The 12,367-nt window shown below is 73.3% G+C and overlaps 5 protein-coding genes across 5 annotated transcripts; 3 read left to right on the top strand and 2 right to left on the bottom strand.

Annotated features, from left to right (window-relative positions):
• Nucleotides 1-2,515: 2,515 nt before the first annotated feature.
• Nucleotides 2,516-2,899, bottom strand: AURANDRAFT_23822 (hypothetical protein; the record flags this gene model as incomplete). Its single annotated transcript, XM_009036576.1, has 1 exon — nt 2,516-2,899. The coding sequence occupies one exon, from the start codon at nt 2,897-2,899 to the stop codon at nt 2,516-2,518; it is 384 nt and encodes a 127-aa protein (XP_009034824.1).
• Nucleotides 2,900-3,124: 225 nt separating this feature from the next.
• On the top strand, nt 3,125-4,330 carry AURANDRAFT_62466 (hypothetical protein; the record flags this gene model as incomplete). Its single annotated transcript, XM_009037080.1, has 1 exon — nt 3,125-4,330. One exon carries the CDS (start codon nt 3,125-3,127, stop codon nt 4,328-4,330), a length of 1,206 nt encoding a protein of 401 aa, XP_009035328.1.
• Nucleotides 4,331-8,746: 4,416 nt separating this feature from the next.
• Nucleotides 8,747-9,223, top strand: AURANDRAFT_14273 (hypothetical protein; the record flags this gene model as incomplete). The annotated part of the gene is made up of 1 exon (XM_009037081.1): nt 8,747-9,223. A coding segment is annotated over one exon (477 nt), but the record flags the coding sequence as incomplete, so codon positions are not given.
• A 369-nt stretch (nt 9,224-9,592) lies between these two features.
• AURANDRAFT_62465 (hypothetical protein) lies at nt 9,593-11,260 on the bottom strand (the record flags this gene model as incomplete). Its single annotated transcript, XM_009036575.1, has 1 exon — nt 9,593-11,260. The coding sequence occupies one exon, from the start codon at nt 11,258-11,260 to the stop codon at nt 9,593-9,595; it is 1,668 nt and encodes a 555-aa protein (XP_009034823.1).
• A 283-nt stretch (nt 11,261-11,543) lies between these two features.
• AURANDRAFT_23026 (hypothetical protein) lies at nt 11,544-12,305 on the top strand (the record flags this gene model as incomplete). Its single annotated transcript, XM_009037082.1, has 1 exon — nt 11,544-12,305. The coding sequence occupies one exon, from the start codon at nt 11,544-11,546 to the stop codon at nt 12,303-12,305; it is 762 nt and encodes a 253-aa protein (XP_009035330.1).
• Nucleotides 12,306-12,367: the final 62 nt, after the last annotated feature.

The raw sequence follows: 12,367 nt of genomic DNA, 5'->3' as shown, positions 1-12,367 counted from the left end.
GACGATTGCGAGGCGGTGGGGGGCGTCGCGCAGCGGCGCCGTCATCCGCCGGTGGCTCCGCCGCCGCGACTCGAGCGCCTGGGCCTCGGCGAGCGTCTTTTTCGCGTCGTCCTTCTGGAGCTGCGCGATCTTTTTTTTGGCCGCCGCGGCCCCGGCCTCGAGGCTTCGAGCCGTGCGCGTCGCCGCCGCAGCCTCGGCCTGGAGGCGATCGAACGCGAGTTTCTGTAGCTGCTCGGCCCGGAGCCGCTCGCGCTCCGCCGCGGCCGCGTCCGCGACGCGCTCGGCCTCGCACGTCGCCGCCGCGGCGTCGGCGCCGGCCTTGAACCGCGCGGCCTCGGCCTCGGCCTCGGCCTCGGCTTTGAGCAGCTCGATCTCGGCCTCCAATGCGCGCCCGAGCCGAGCCTCCAACGCGCGAGCCCGGTCGGCGTGTTGCTCGATCACTCGCTGGTTTTGGCGGATCACGTTGTATGCTCCGAATAGAAGAATCGACCCGAAGCCGAACACAAGAACATCCTTCACTCGTTTCCGCATCGCCGATCGGCTAGTTCGCCGTCAGACGCCCGGGAGATGATGACTATGTAAATTTGACGAGCCACAACGAGTCAACTCGCTCAAAATCCCACGCCACCACAGGTCGCACGCGGCCTACTCCTCCCCGCCGAGTTCCTCGCGGCCGACGACCGCACGGGTCGGCCTCGTCTTCGGCGAAGCGACACCCTCCGTAGGCCCTCCCCGTTACCTCGACACGATCCTCCCCGGCGCGGCGTCGAGGGCGTCGACGTCGATGTGGTCGATGACCTCGACGTCGAAGACGTCCGGCGCGCCCTCGATGCGGAGCTTGTAGTCCATGTCGAGCGTGTCGACGGAGACGCACGTCGCGCCCGGGTGGTAGCGGCGGAAGCTGCCGCGCTTGGGCTTGCGCCGCGGCCGCGCGTCGAGGGCCGCGCGCGTCGCCTCGAGGTCGGAGAACAGGCGCGTGACCTTGAACTCGAGGTCCTTGCGGGACGCCGCGTGCCGCGCCTCGTCCGCGTCGCGCGTCGCCAGGGTGTCGTCCAGGCGCTTCTGGAGCTCGCGCTGCCACGACTCCTCGTTCGCCAGCGCCGCCGCCGCGTCCTCGAGCTCCGCCGCCCGCAGCTGCGCGTCCCGGACCAGGGCCTGGTTCCGCTCCCGCGCGCGGCGCGCGTCGGCCTCGACGGCGGCGAGCCGCGCGGTCAAGAGCGCGTGCTCGCCCGTCGACGTCGCGCGCTGGCGCATCGCGTCCTCCGTCGCGTCGCGCAGGGCCGCGGCGCCGGCCTCGAGGCGCGCGACGCGGGCCCGGAGCGCGTCGTTCTCCTCGCGGAGGTGGAAGCGCCGCTTCTCGCCGCGCGCGTCGGCGGCGTCGTGGACCGCGCGCGCGGCGCGCGACGCGAGCGCGACGGCCGCCGCCGGCAGCGCCGCCGCGTCGCCCGCGCGACGCGCGAGGGGCGCGAGCTCTTGGACGAGGCCCAGGACGGCGGCCTCGGCCTCGGCGTCGTCGGCCCAGCCCCGGCCCGCGCGCGCGTCGCGCTCCAAGGGCGCGATGTCCGAGCTCTGCAGCGCGGCCTCGAGGGCCTTCCCCGCCTCGCGCCGCCGCTGCGCGAGGCGGTCGTCGTAGACCGCGTCGCAGGCCGTCCTCGCGCGGTCGAGCGCGGCCGCGAAGGCCGCGGCCTCGCCGCTCCGCAGAAAGTCGCCGCAGCGCCGGCGCAGCGTGTCCTCGCAGGCGCGGCAGCCGCGCACGTGCGCCCGCGCGAGGTCGTCGTCGGCGCCGTCGAGCGCCCGCGCGTGCGCCTCGCGGCCCAGGCGCGCCGCGTCCTCGAGTTCGCGCCGCGCGACGTCCGCCCAGGCCGTCGTCATCGTCGGCAGGGCCCCGTTCGCGAACGCGTCGCACAGGGCGCCGACGACGCCGGCGAAGGTCGCGCCCCGGAGCGGCACGCCGTCGACGGTCTTCGGCGCTGCGCGCGAGAAGAGCCGCTCGCGGAGCGCGTCCAACGCGGCCACGAACTCAGGCCGCGGCACCGAGGGTTCGCCGCCGTTCAGGGCCGCCTCGGAGTCGTGGGGCCGCGGCAGCGTCGCGCAGCCGCGCCGCGCAAAGTAGCCGAGGAGCGCGTGCCGCGTCGAGTCCTGGGACGAGTTGCCCCGCGGCGCCAGCGCGCGCTCGAGGTACGCGTCGCTGTCGATCGCCTTGCCGTCCTCGTCGACGAGGTCCAGGGCGAAGTCGCGCAGGACCCAGAGGAAGGCCGGCAGGTGCCGCGAGAGCTCGTGGCGCGCCTGGCTCTCGGCGTCGGCGTCGTCGCCGCGCGCCGCGGGCCGCGCGCGCACGGAGGCGCTGAGCCGCGCGACGAAGCCGACGTCCGCGATCGCCCGCTCGTCGAGCGCGCCGAGCGAGTTGTAGGCAACGGTAGAAGAGAGCAGCGCGGCCAGCGCGAAGATCGTCGCCTACCGCACGCGTCGGTAACGATCTTTCATTGTTTTCCCACCCCAAATCTCTCGAAAATCGTCACGGATGCAGGACGCTGATCGTCGCGTCGTAGGACCCGTCGACGCCGAGGCCGCCGAGGCCCTCCGTGTCCAGGAGCAGCAGCGCCGCGCTCGTTCCGTCTTTCAGAGTCACGGGCGTCGGCCGGCCCCAGACCCAGATGCCCTTCGTGCAGCGCGACACGCCGTGGCCGACCGCGAAGCCGCCCCGGTTAGAGGGATCACGGATCCAGTTGAGCAGCGACGACTTGCCCGACCGGTAGCGCCCGCACAGCGCGACGACGCACAGGCGCTCCTCGATGGTCGATAACAGCTTGAGCGTGTCTGGGTTTGCTCGAAGACTCGAGTCTTCAGTCACTTCGACGAGCGGCAGCGGCGCGTCCGGGAACCGGTCGTAGGCCTCCATCGCGGTGATCAAGACGCTGCCCTCGCCATCGGCCGTTCGAACTGCACCGCTGGCCTGGGGGCAGCCTTGTGCGAGCTTTTGATTGGGTGGAGTAGTTTGAACGCGACGCCGATGGCTGAGGAGCGTGGCAGCCTCAATGATGCGCTACTCGACGGCGCGGCGCCCAAGGAGGCGGCGCATCCGCGGCGCTGGGTCGCCGTGGGGCTGACGGCGTGCGGGTCGGCGATGAACGCCTTCCAGTTCATGAACTTCAGTCCCATCGCCGACCTCTCGACGGGCGTCCTCTCGGCGACGACGGGGCAGGTGAGCTGGCTCTACAGCGCGTCGCTCCTGAGCGTGCTGCCGGCCTTCTTCCTCGCCGTGCGCTGGACGTCGGCGCCGGCGACGCAGCGCGGCGCGCTCCGGGCGATGCACGGCCTCAACCTCGCGGCGGCGCTGCTCCGCGCGGGCAGCGCCTACGTGGGCTCCTACGCCCTGGCCATGGCGTCGAGCGTGCTCCTCGGCGTCGCGGCGAGCTTCGTCATCTCGGCCTTCACGTCCGTGTCCCAGCGCTGGCTCCCCGCGGCCGAGCGGCCGCTCGGCGTGTCGCTCACCGTGCAGGCGAACTACTTCGGCTGGCTCCTCGGCGCGGTGCTCGTGCCCTACGCCTGCGTCGCCAAGGGCGGCCTCGTGCGGCTGCTCGAGGTCCAGGCCGCCGCCGCGGGCCTCCTCTTCGCGCTCGCCGCGTTCGGCGCGCCGGAGCCGCCCGCGGACGGCGGCGGCGGCGCCGTCGCCGCGGAGGTCGCCGCGGCGGACCTCGACGTCGCGCCGCCGTCGCCCAAGTTCGGCCTGACCACGGCGGTGAGGGAGCTCGCCGCGCGGCCGCGCTGGCTCGCGTCCTGCGCGGCCTACGCGCTCGCGGGCGGCGTCGGCTTCGCGGTGCCCGCCGCGCAGGACATCGTCTTCGACGAGGCCTGCGCCTTCTCGCCCAAGGTCACGGCCCTCGCGAACGCGGCCTTCATCGCGGCGGGCGTCGTCACGGGCCTCGCCCTCGGCTTCGCCCACGACGCCGTGGAGCGGCGCGAGGCGGGCTGCCTCCTCGGCCTCCTGGGTTTGGGCGTCGCGGCGATCGCCGGCCTCGCGGGCGCCGTGCTGCCCACGGGCCTCGTGCCGGCCTGCGACGAGTACGCCTGCGTGGGGCTCATGGCCGCGGCGGGCGCGTCGACCATCGGCTTCGTCGGCCTCGCGCTCGGCGAGGCGGGCAAGTCCGCGGGGCCGAATCCGGCCGCGCGCGTCTTCTCCGGCGGCTGCGTCGAGTGGTGGCTCCAGGTCTGCGGCGCCGCCATCACGCAGGTCGCGTCGAACAGGCGCGGCTTCGAGACGTGCGCCGCGTTCCAGGGCGCGGCGCTCGCCGCCGGCGCGGTAGCGCTCCTCGGCCTCCGGCGCGACTAACGTTGAAGGCAGCGCGCTTAGTCGCGCTTCTCCCCCTTCGCGGGGGCGGCGATGCCGCGGTTGAGGAGGAAGGACGCGACGAACAGGTTCGCGAGGGACGCGGCGATGAGGTAGGGGAACGTGGCCGCGCCGGAGAAGACCGCCGACGCGCCGAACATGAGGAGGGACGCCGCGGACGTGCGCTTGTTCTGCTCCGCGAAGAGCGCGAGGCACGCGTCGTCGCCGCTCGCCGCGGTCTGGAGGACCTCGCGCTCCACCAAATCGAAGGCCCAGAGGCCCAGGCGGCTGACGACGAGGGACCCGAGGAAGACCGCGCTCCGCCCGGAGACGAGCGCCGCGACGCCGAGCGCGTTCGCGCCGAGCTGGAGCGCGTTCGAGCCGCGCGCGGCGCCCGGCAGGCCCAGGGCCGCGATGAGTTTCGGGGTCGCGTAGGTCGCCGCGAGGCCCGCGGCCTGCGCCGCCGTCTGGAACGCGCCGATGAGCGTCGCGTCCATCCGGCGGACGCCGCGGAGCCACGCGATCGTCACGCCGTGCGGGCTCAGGACCGTGAAGTAGAGGAGGCAGTAGCAGTCCATGGTCCCCCGCGCGAAGGGGCTCAACCGTTTCAGCGTCTCCTTGGCGCCCAGGATGGCGCTGCCCGACGGCGTCCGCGCGGGCGCCGCGGGCTTGGCGTCGGGCTTTTTCCCGTGGTCGTCCAGGGTCGCGTGGAACCGCGTCGCGCAGCCCAGCACGCCGAAGCAGCCCAGCACGTGGAGCAACGCGAAGGCCTTGGCCGCGCCGACGTTGCCCAGCTTCGACGCGCAGGCGCCGACGACGACGGGCGTCGCGAGCGCGACGACCATGTCGAGGCGCACGAGCGCCGCGTTCGTCGTCGCCAGCAGCCCCTTCGCCTGCTTCGAGCCGCCGACGGCGCCCGTCAGGGCGCGCACGGAGACCTTGCCGACCAGAGTCCGGAGCGCGTCGGAGCACACGGCGTCGACGCCGAAGCACGCCGCGCTGAGCCAGAAGACGGGCTTGCTGAGGAACGCGCCGCCGGCCGCCGTCGAGCAGAACGCGCCGAGGAGCACGCCCGCGTTCTCGCAGAGGAGCAACAGCCAGAGCACGGTGCGCGCGCCGCGCCGCTCGCAGGCGTCGGCGACGGACGTCGAGAAGAGCATGCCCGCGAGGTGCCGCGCGACTTCGATGACCGCGACGGGCGCGACGGAATCCGGCGACAGCTCCGCGAGGTAGAGCGGCAGGAAGAGGCCCCAGATGCGGTCGCCGACGCACTGGCAGACGTGCGCGCCCATCATGTAGCGCGACGCCGCCAGCTCCCAGTCGCCGCCGCCGGACGAGGGAGACCGCAGCTGCACGGGCTTGATCGCCATGGCTTCCCGAAGCGTTCGAGGCGGGCTCGGTTGGGGCGCTTGAAGGAGGCGATGCGGTTCGGACGGCCGCGACTGCGCGAGGTCGTCGACGCGGTGCTGCTGTCCTACGGCTGGCGGAGGCGCTCGGCGGTCCTTGTAGTTGCTGGGACTGAGTGCCAGAGGCGAAGGCCGTCACGCGCCATCGACTTTTGGACGCGTGGACTTGCACTTCATCGTGCCGGCACTTTAATCCGATGGAGCCCCGATTGGTTATGGTACAGCTCCGAGCGTCGTGCGACGTTTCCTCGATGGAGCCCCGGCCGGCCATGGTACATCTCTGAGCGGCTGCCTACCCACAACACTTGCCCAATCGGGACCGCGGCGCAGCTCGATGGACGCGCCCTACAGCCCCGCGACCCTCGAAGGCCTGACGAACGCGGAGTTGCGGGCCATCGCGGCGCGCGCCGGCGCCATTACGGCGCGCCGCGCGTCCAAGACGCCCTACCCGTCGCGCGTGCCGCCATCGCTCATCCTCCAGTTCCTCCCGCTCGATTCCGTCGCCCGGGCCCTGCGCGTGTCGGCGACGTGGCGCGGCCAGGCGGAGCCGACGTTCCGCGGAATCGCCGAGCGCTCGGGCCACGCGCGGCAGGCCGGCGGGACCTGGCGCGACGCGGTGCGCGACCGGGTCGCGGGCCTTTACTGGGAGGAGATTCTCGACTGGGACCCGGACAACGGCGACAACTTCTTCGACAGCATGAAGGACCACCCGGAATGGCCCCGCGGCGCCGTCAATAACGCGCGGGGCGAGGGCGACTGCTTCGTCGTGGGCAAGGGCGTGGCGCTGGACGTCGACGCCGAGGACGTGATCGAGTTCGACGTGCAAATAAGACGGCTGTTCCAGCGGGACTTTTTGGTGGTCGACGCCGTCGGCGTCGCGCTCCTCGACGACGCCGCCCGCGACGTCCGCAAGGTCTATCTCTGGAACAGCGACGGCGGGCGCTGCGGCGTCGGCCCGGAGGGAAGGACGACGGAGTTCACGTACAACGCCCGCTTTGAGAAGGACGCGATCCTCCGAATCACTGTCGCCCGCGAAGCACAAACCGGCATCAGAATGCAGCTCTCGAAGCGGGGCCGGGACCCGGACAAAACGACGTTCCTCACCAAGAACAACGTCGGTTTCCACCGGCGCAGCCCCCTCGTCTTCGCGCCCATCGTGCGCCTCTTCCAGGGCTCCTCAGCCAAGCTCCTCCGCGTGGCGCGCCGCGTGCCGCTGACTCACAAGCGCGCGCGGCCGCGCGCGAGGGCCTCGCCTTCGTGACCTCGTAACTCGGTGTGTTGTGTGACCACCGTGACTGCCCGGCTCTATGGCCGGCGAGTACAGCCAGCCTCACAGCCAGTCACGCCGCGGGCGGCGTTATGGTCGGCGCGAGGTTCGCGCGCGCGCGCGCGTCGCGGATGAGCGCGAGGAGGTCGGACCGCTCGATGGCCGAGGACGCGTCGACGCCGCGGCTCTTGAGCTCGGCCTTGATCTGGCGGTTCGACATGGCCGCCGGGTCCGTGCCCAGCTCGGCCATGCGCGCGGCGTTGGCCGCGAAGGCCTCGGCGACCGAGACCTCGTCCGTGCGGCTCGCGTTCGCCTCCTTGGCCTGGGACGCCCCGGCCGCGGACGCGTCCGCCGCCTTCGACGCCCGCTTGCCCGCGATGTCGGCCTTGACCTTCTCGAACGCGTCGCTCTCCTCGGGGTATTCCAGGCGCACCGTCGTCGCCTCGCCCGCGTGGTTCGTGAGGTCGACCTGCGAGCCCGAGATGTCGATCATCGCCCGCGCCCGCACCAAGAGGTCCAGCCCGAGGATGGCCTCGAAGTCGACGGCCGACTCGGGCCAGCGCATGACGTCGAAGGCCGCGTGGAACGGCACGCCGTCGAACGAGATCTCCGCGTACTGGACGCGCCCGAGACCCTGGGCCGTGCCGACGCCCCTGACGGTCCTCGAAAAGCTGCCGTCGATCAAGGCGCGAAGCCCGCAGCGGTCCGCGGCGTCGATGGACATGCCCGAGCGCTCCGCGCCCGTGTCGAGGAGCGCGGCGACCGTCTCGCCGCCGAGCGAAAAGGTCACGGTGCGGAGCGCGTGCGATCGGAGCATGCCGTGCACGAGGCCCTTCTGCAGGTTCGTCGGCGCGTCCGACGCCCAGGCCGGGTGCGCGGCCTTGAGCCGCGCCGCCGCGCGCTGGGCGAGCCGGTCCTTGGCGCCGGGCACGGGCGGCGCGTCCCGCGCCGCGAGCTTCTCGCGCGCCGTCGCGAACTGGACCCGCAGGGCCCGCGCGGCCGCGGGCGCGTCGCCGGACTCCTCGGCCTTGCAGTAGAGCAGGGGCGCGTGCTCGCGCATGAGCGCCTCGAAGTCGTCGTCGGAGAGGCCGTCGCCGGCGCCCGGCGCCTCCTGGAACTCGGCGAAGCAGCGCTGCAGCTCTCGCCGGTCCTCGGCGGACGCGCCGGCGCCCATGCTAGATGAAGAGGCTGCGGCTCAGGTCGTCGACGAGGGCGGACCGCGACGCCCGCTCGAGGCGCCGGAGCTTGTCGCAGGACGCGGCGTGCGCGGCGTGCGCGAGGGGCGGGTCCTCGGCGAAGTACGCCGCCACCACCGGCCCGAGGTCGCCCGGCTCCAGAAACGCAAAGGCCGCGCTCAGCGTCGAGTTGCGCCGCCAGCGGCGCCACCAGCGCCGCAGGAGGCCGCAGAGCGGGCCGGTGACGACGCCCGACTCCGCCAAGAAGCCGAGGGCCGCGCCGTCGAGAAAGTCGACGACCTCCTTGACCTCGTCGTCGCCGAGGAAGTCGAAGCGACTCGTGTTGCGCGAGGAGCCCGCGCGGGAGGCGCGCTGGGAGAATGGGCTGCCACCTAGCGCATAAGCTGGAGCTTCAATGCCTCTTCACCGTTTCGAGGTGCACCGCTTCGCTATGGCTGCTATGAAGCCTCGCCGCAGTATCGCGCTCCTCTGCGCGCTCCTCGCGACGCAAAGTGCGGCCATGCCGCGGTCCGCGAACCGGTCGCCGAAGCGCGAGGCGAGCAGCGCGCGGCAGCGGCGCTTCTACGACCGCGGCTGCCTCTTCTCCCCCGAGGGCCGCATCTACCAGGTCGAGTACGCGTCCAAGGCCGTGGAGCGCGGCTCCTTCGCCGTGGGCGTCCTGGGCCCCCGCGGCGTCGCCCTCGCGGCCGTGCGGAGCGCGGGCCTCCGTTCCACGCCGGAGCCGCTCCTGTCGCCGAATTGGTGCGAGCGCGTGCACCGCGTCGACGAGCGGATCTGGTGCGTGGCCTGCGGCGTCGTGCCCGACGCGACGACGCTCCTGCGGGCCCTGCGCGAGTTCGCCGCGGAGCACCGCAAGACCTGGGGCGAGGCGCCGCCCGTGGAGGTCGTCGCGAAGCAGCTGAGCCGCCACGCGCAAAAGCTCACGCAGCGCGCCGGCGGCCGGCCCTTCGGCGCGGCCTTCCTCCTCGCGGGCTTCGACGACGGCTCCGACGCGCCGCGGCTCTTCAAGACGGACCCGGGGGGGACCTACGAGGCCTGCGAGGCCGGCGGCTTCGCGACGGCCGGGGCCGCGCCGGACGACGTGCTCGACGCGCTCGACGCCGCGGACCTCGCGGACGCGGACGGCGCCGCGCTCCAGCGCGCGGCCTGCGCCGCGGCCTTCGACGCCGCCGTCGCGAGCCCGCCGCAAGGCCGCGACGGCGCCCGCGCGTCCGACGTCGAGGTCTGCGCGCTCGACGCGGCCGGCGGCCGCTTTCTCAAGGACGACGAGGTCCGCGCGCTCTTCGACGCGCGCGAGAAGTCGCGCGAGGCGCCCGAGTAGCAGAAAAAACGTAGACGGGCACCAGGTCCACGACCAAAACCCGATGGTCGCTGGGCCCGAGTAGCAGAAAAAAACTTAGACGGGCACCAGGTCCACGACCAAAACCCGATGGTCGCTGGGCCGGTGGCCCTTGGCGCCGGGGACCTCGTCGCAGCCCAGGACCCACGCGCGGTCCGCGCGGAGCTTCGTCGACCGCACGAGGACGCGGTCCGGCCGCGCCGGGTCCAGGTCCATGGTCTCCGGGTTCGGGAACGTGAAGCCCGCCTCGTGCGCGCCGCGGGCCGCCTCCCACGCGTCGAAAAAGTCCGGCTCCGCGCGCGGCTTCGGCGCGGGCTCCGCGCGGCGCCCGACGTCCGCGGCGAGCGCCGCGACGTTCTTCTCGCGCGTGGCGTGGTCCTCGTCGCAGGGCCCGCCGACGGCCGCGGCGACGGGGGCCGACAGCGTGAGCGCGTCCGTCGGCCACTCGTAGTCCGGGTACGTGTTGAGGTCGCCGACGACGACCTGGCCGAGCGTGTTCTCTTTGTCGTCGTCGTAGCCGGCCCAGAGGTCGTCGAGCCAGGGCCGGAGCCGCTCCTGGACGCTCGAGCACTGCTGGAGCCGGTCGTAGCTCAGGTGCGTCGCGACGACGCGGAGCGGCGCGCCGAGCGGCGTCTCCGCGACGACGCCGAGCGCCGTGCGCGGGTTCCGGTCGCTGGATCGCGCGAGCGGCGGCATCGCGCAGGTCTCGGCGTAAAAGTCGTTGAGCGGCAACCGGCTCAGCACCGCGACGCCCTCCTCGGTCCAGCCGTCGGGCGCGCGGCCGCCGATGCCGTGGTCGCCCGTGCCCGGCACGTAGGCCGCGTGCGGCATCGCGTAGCCCGCGGACTCGAGCTCCGCCGCGAGCTCCGCGGCCCAGGTGCCGCCGGAGCGTCCCTGGCCCCGCACCTCCTGCAGCGCGACGACGTCGGGCGCCGCGCCCTTGAGGAGCGCCGCGAGCGCGGCGCGCCGCGTCGCCCACGTGTCCGCCGCGGGCTGCCAGACGTTGAGCGAGACGACGCGCACGCCGTTCTTCGGCCGCGCGGCCGGCGGCGCGTCGCAGAAGTCGTTGGCGCGGTAGCGGTCGCGCGGCGAGTCCGCGAGCGGGCTCTCGGGCGCGTCGACGAGCTGCTGCCGCGCGTCCTCGCGGGTCATGGCCGCGAGGCGCCGGCCGAGGACGTCGACGGCCTGCGCCGACACGCCGCCGTCCATGGGCGTGCCCCGCATGCCCGGGCTCCGCCGCCGCTGGAGCTCGCCGGCCTCGAGCGCGATCGCGCGCGGCTCCGGCGCGACGGCGAGCGGGTCGCCCGCGGGCGGCGGCGGCCGCTTCTGCTTCCGCGCCGCGACGCGCGCCTGGACGCGCGAAAACGTGTCGGCGAGCTCGCCGCGCAGCGCGGCCGCCGCCGCCGCGTGGAACTCGGCCGTCACCGACTCCGCGAGCGGCTGCACCGCGCCGTGGTGGTGGTGGTGGTCCCACTTGCTCGGCGGCGGCTCGACGTGCTTGACGGGCTTGTCCGCTTTCCGCTTCGTCTTTTCCAGGCGCTTCAGCTCGCGGCCCGACGGGCCCAGCGCGTGAAAAAAGATGAGGTAGGCGACCACGAACGCGGCGACGACGCCGCCGCAGACCTGCCACGGCCGCCTCCGTCGTTTGTCGTACTTTTTGCCGTCGTCGAGCATGCCGTGGGGGCTGCCGCCCTCGAGATGGTCGAGCTGGGTTCGCTGGCGCATCGTTGCGCGGCGCGAGTCACGCAGATCTTCCGCGACGACCTCGCGGCGAGCGCCTCGTCACGTGCGGCCGCGAGGCCGTCGTGCGCTACACGGACCAGCAGCCCGCGGCGACGCAGCGCTCGGCGTTTTTGTGGCTTTTCGTTCGTATTTCGGCGAACGCTTGGTTGCAGTGAGATTGCAGCGCAGCATACAGCCAGCGCCTCAGCCGCGCTTGCCGCAGCGGCGCGAACGCCGCCGCGCGAGCCGTCGAGGTCCGCAACAGCGTAGAATCGCCACAAAAGCCATGAAGTTCCGCCCGTGCATCGACCTGCACAGCGGCAAGGTGAAGCAGATCGTCGGCGGCACTTTGCGCGACGACGGCAACGAGGCGGCGGAGAACTTCGTGAGCGAGCTGACGGCGGCGCACTACGCGGAGATGTACCGCGCGGACGGCCTCACGGGCGGCCACGTCATCATGCTCGGCCCCGGCAACCGCGACGCGGCGATGGACGCGGTCCGCGCGTATCCGGGCGGGCTCCAGGTCGGCGGCGGCGTCACGGCGGCCAACGCGGTCGAGTGGCTCGACGCCGGCGCGAGCCACGTCATCGTCACGTCGAGCGTCTTCGAGGGCGGCGAGCTCTCCGAGGCGCGGCTCGACGCGCTCGTCGCGGCCGTCGGCCGCGACCGGCTCGTGCTCGACCTGAGCTGCCGCAAGCGGGGCGGCGCCTACCACGTCGTCACGGACCGCTGGCAGACCTTCACGTCGCTCGTCGTCGACGCGCCGACCCTCGCGACCCTCGGGGCGCGCTGCGCGGAGCTCCTCGTCCACGGCGTCGACGTCGAGGGCACCAAGGTCGGCATCGACGACGCGCTCGTCGAGCTCCTCGGCGCCCACTCGCCCGTGCCCGTGACCTACGCCGGCGGCGCCCACTGCCTCGCGGACCTCGACCGCGTGAAGGCCCTGGGCCGGGGCAAGGTCGACCTCACGATCGGCTCCGCGCTCTCGATCTTCGGCGGCGACGTGCCCTACGAGGACGTCATCGCGTGGCACAAGGCGCAGCAGTAGGGGGGCGCTAAAGCATGGCGTGGTCCCTTCCCCTGCCGCCGGCTCGAACCGCAAGGTCTACT

This window comes from Aureococcus anophagefferens (genome assembly GCF_000186865.1).
Source record: "Aureococcus anophagefferens unplaced genomic scaffold AURANscaffold_5, whole genome shotgun sequence".
Taxonomy (NCBI): Eukaryota; class Pelagophyceae; order Pelagomonadales; family Pelagomonadaceae; genus Aureococcus; species Aureococcus anophagefferens.
Note: the sequence above shows the minus strand (reverse complement) of the source record. Positions and strands in the feature narration are given on the sequence as shown.